The 3,702-nt window shown below is 54.8% G+C and overlaps 1 protein-coding gene across 1 annotated transcript in view; it reads left to right on the top strand.

The window, feature by feature from the left end:
- The window catches only part of GUITHDRAFT_117068 (hypothetical protein), a gene marked incomplete at both ends in the record, with an annotated part of 6,719 nt that extends 4,528 nt beyond the window's left edge, over nt 1-2,191 (top strand). The window contains 2 exons of the mRNA XM_005823696.1: nt 262-1,206; nt 1,238-2,191. Of these exons, the coding sequence (XP_005823753.1) occupies nt 262-1,206; nt 1,238-2,191 (1,899 nt within the window). The remainder of the gene's footprint in view (nt 1-261; nt 1,207-1,237) is intronic.
- Nucleotides 2,192-3,702: the final 1,511 nt, after the last annotated feature.

The following is a 3,702-nucleotide window of genomic DNA, read 5'->3' as shown; positions in this document are numbered from 1 at the left end:
AAAAAATAAAAAAAAAAAAAAAAAAAAAAAAACCCTACCCTACCCTACCCTACCCTACCTACCCTCCCTCCTCCTCCTCCTCCTCCTCCCTCCTCCTCCTCCTCCTCCTCCTCCTCCTCCTCCTCCTCCTCCTCCTCCTCCTCCTCCTCCTCCTCCTTGCTCTTCCACCTCCACCCTTCCCCCCTTCTCCCCTTCCCTCATCCTCTTGCTTCGCGTCCTGCTCTTTGCTTCTCCCACCATTTCTTTCTAAGTCTCTGGCAGGTCAGGAGGCAACTCGATCTCCGCTACATTACTCGCCTAGTCATACAGGCAGCCGGAACCTCCTCCCTTGACATCGACTCCATCACTCTCCTCCCCGAGCCTCCTTACCAGCAGCTCTTCAGCAGACTCGTCCTCCTCGACCTCCAGCCCATCACTGGCCCTCTCTTCACCGGCTTCGTCCCCCTGACGCAGGACGACTGGTACTCGGAAGCTCGAGGGTACGGGATCTCCCTGGGGTCGAGGGTGTGGAGGAGCGAGGACAGGAGGCACCCTGACAACTTGCTGCGAGACTGGATATCCTTCGAGCAAGGGGGAGTAAGCCTGATGCTTCCTCCTGCCAAGTATCATGTGTGGATTATGATGGAGGATGCGGGATACTGGGAGTACTTCCCCAACTACCAGGACAGGAGGGTGTGGATAGAAGGAGAGCTCGTGTACCAGGATGGGGAGGACGCAACCGTCTTCTGGAGCCGCTACTACCGGCATGAGGAAGAAGAGGATCTGCCAGGGGACGATGTGTGGTACAAGTACGTGAGAAAGTCTAGGTTTGTTCCCCTCCGCTTCAACGTGACGTGTACGGACGGTCAGATGGACATTCAGTTCGCTGGGTCGACGTATGCGTGTACTGTATCGGCCATCATTGTGTTTCCTGTAGAGGAATATGAGAAGGGAGAAACCTTCCTTGCTGAGCTCTGGGAAAAGCTCAAGTTTCAATTCTATGTGGAATACCAGGAGCAGATCAGTGCTGTAGGACAAGGGTCCGACAAGTTGCCGGTGATGATGATGATGATGGAAGGGGTGATTATGGAGATGGAGATGGAGATGGAGATGACAACGATGATGGTGCTGGTGGTGATTGTGGTGCTGGTGGTGATTGCGGTGGTGGTGGTTGTGGTGGTGGTGGTGGTGATGACGATGATGAGGATGACGATGATTACGATGTTGGTGATGATGGGGATGATTACGATGATGACAGGAATTTTCATCCCCCTTCCTCGTCTTTCATCGTCGTTTCAACGCCTTGCTAGGAGCCTTTGAGCCGCCGCTGCCGTCGGAAGTTCTCTCAGAGCAGGAGGCGATCAACGTGTCGGTGTCAGCTGCAGGAGAAATTTCTCATGCTTCCTTCTGCTTGCACGCGCTGCAACAGGCTTCTGTATCCTCCTACTCCTTGCAAGGTTTCGAGGGGCTCGACCTTGAGGTCTCGTGGGTTCGTTTCAAGCTGAAGAGGAGGACGATGGACGGGTCCATCTACGCGTTTGAACCCCTCCTCCTCGACCCCTTCCGTGAGCTTCGCTTCCCGCAAGGGATGAGCAGGAGGCTATGGATACAGATTTCTCCTTCGGCAGGAGGAGGAGGACAAGGAGGAAGAGGAGGCTGTTCAGTGAGGGAGGTCAGGGGTAGCGTCCTCCTCCTCCTGTCCAACTCTGCTCAGCTCAAAGTCGATGTTGTCGTCCGCGTTCTCCCGTTCTCCCTCCCATGGGTCGACGACCTTCTCCTCGGTTGGCTGGGAACGGCCGTGACGTATCCTCTTGCTCCGTACCCGGAGGTGCGAGTGAAGCAGAAGAGGGAGATGAACGAGTCGATCGAGCTGCTGCGGAGCTACGGAGGCACAGGAGCGACGGGGGGCGTAGGAGGGCCGAAGTTGGTGGAGGTGACGGCGGGAGGAGGCGTCGTGATGCAGTTTGAGGACGCAGACATGAGCATGGCGGCTATCAGAGCGAGCTTCGGCAAGAAGGAAGTCAACTCGTATGCTGGTCTTGCTGTCCAAGGAGTGAACATGTATGCGCCGACGATGTGGATGGACGCGAAGGGGAGGACGTACGAGGATGTTGTATCAGAGGTGGTGCAGCAGATTGAAGAGCATGCGAGTGAGCGCGACTGGCCGGGGCTGACGCTGAACGTGGGGACGAGCCGTCGGGATCGGCGATAGAGGACAGCATAGCGGTTGCACGAGCGATCAGAGGAGGAGGAGGAAGAAGCAGCGTATTCACTAGCTTCCATCACGTTGGGGATGCGAGAGCTGCCTTCATCGATGAAGTTGACTTGTTGATCCTCACTGAACACTCTGGTGAGTGGAGGAGGAGGAGGGGAAGGAGAAGATGAAAGCGAGGGAGACAGAGGAGGGGAGGGAGGGGAGGGAGGGGAGGGAGGGGAGGGAGAGGACTGAGGAGGAGGAGGTGAGGGTGAAGATGGGGTTGGGGGAGACAGAGGAGGGAAGGGAGGGGGGTGGGGAAGACAGAGGAGGGAAGGGAGGGGGAGGGGAGGGGTTTGTGGTTGTTTTTGTTTGACGTCTGTTGACAGAGGAAGCGATTGCGGCGATCAGGTTGAGGGGGATGAGGAAAGTTTGACACAATCTGACGGGCATACAGGAACTCAACATCTTCATGGATGACTTACAACCTCGGTGATAGGTAGTTGCTCTATGTGCGAACATGATTGATGCATCAAAGTAGTTGTGGATTTTTAATGAGCAGGAAGGGGGAGGAGAGAAATGAAAGAAGGGAGGTGAAGTTGTTGAGATGAATGAAAATGAGCATGTAGATACAGACGTAGGCTGAAGTTTGTTCCTGTGCATGAAGATGCACTGTTTGCTCTTTCAGCATGACGGCTGACTTACTTCAGATTTGGTTTTGGTTTCTATCAGTACAAGCTGCGGGCCATGGGAGGGAGAGGAAACTATCAGTTCGCTTGGTCCAGCGTTGGGGCGGATCCTTATTATGCGTTAGATGCAAGGGAAGACGACATATGTGCTGGTAAACGTATTTGTTGAAGATGATCTACATGATGGTGAACATGTTGTTGAAGGTGATCTATATGCTGTTGAACGTGTTTGCTGAGACTGTCCTCCACCTCCTTTTCTTCGTCCTTCTCTTCTTCTCTCCTCTTATTTCCTCACACAGTTTTCTCTCATTCCTCTGGTATCCTTCGCAAGACTCTCTGGCTCGAAGAATTTCGTGAGGGGATGAGCGATCTTCGATACGCCGTCCTCCTGGAAAAAGTCCTCCAGGTCTTCCATAGATCTCCTCCTCCTCCTCCTCCTCTTTCTCCTCCTCCTTCTCCTCCTGCTCCTCCTCCTACCACTGCTGCTGCTGCTACTACTACTCCTTTTCCCCTCTGCTTCTCGTTCTCCTACTCCTTCCTCCTGCTTTTATGGCTGACACAGGATCAGAACATTTCACAGCCGTACCTCAACTTCTCCTGCTCCCTCTCCTCCTCCATCGCACGCGCCAAAGAGCTTCTTGCTGTCCTCTCGAGCCTGCCCGTGGGCTCAGGAGTGCAGGTGAAATCGAGTGAGGAGAGGATCGTGGGGAAGGAGGGAGAGGAGGAGGAGGATGGAAAGGAGGTGAAGTAGGGGGAGGGAGAGGAGGAGGAGGAGGAGGAGGAGGAGGAGGAGGAGGAGGAGGAGGAGGAGGAGGAAGGGGGGAGGAGGAGGAGGAGGAG

Source organism: Guillardia theta (genome assembly GCF_000315625.1).
Source record: "Guillardia theta CCMP2712 unplaced genomic scaffold GUITHscaffold_104, whole genome shotgun sequence".
NCBI lineage: Eukaryota > Cryptophyceae > Pyrenomonadales > Geminigeraceae > Guillardia > Guillardia theta.
The sequence above is the reverse complement of the archived record's forward strand: the minus strand, read 5'-3'. Positions and strand labels throughout refer to the sequence as shown.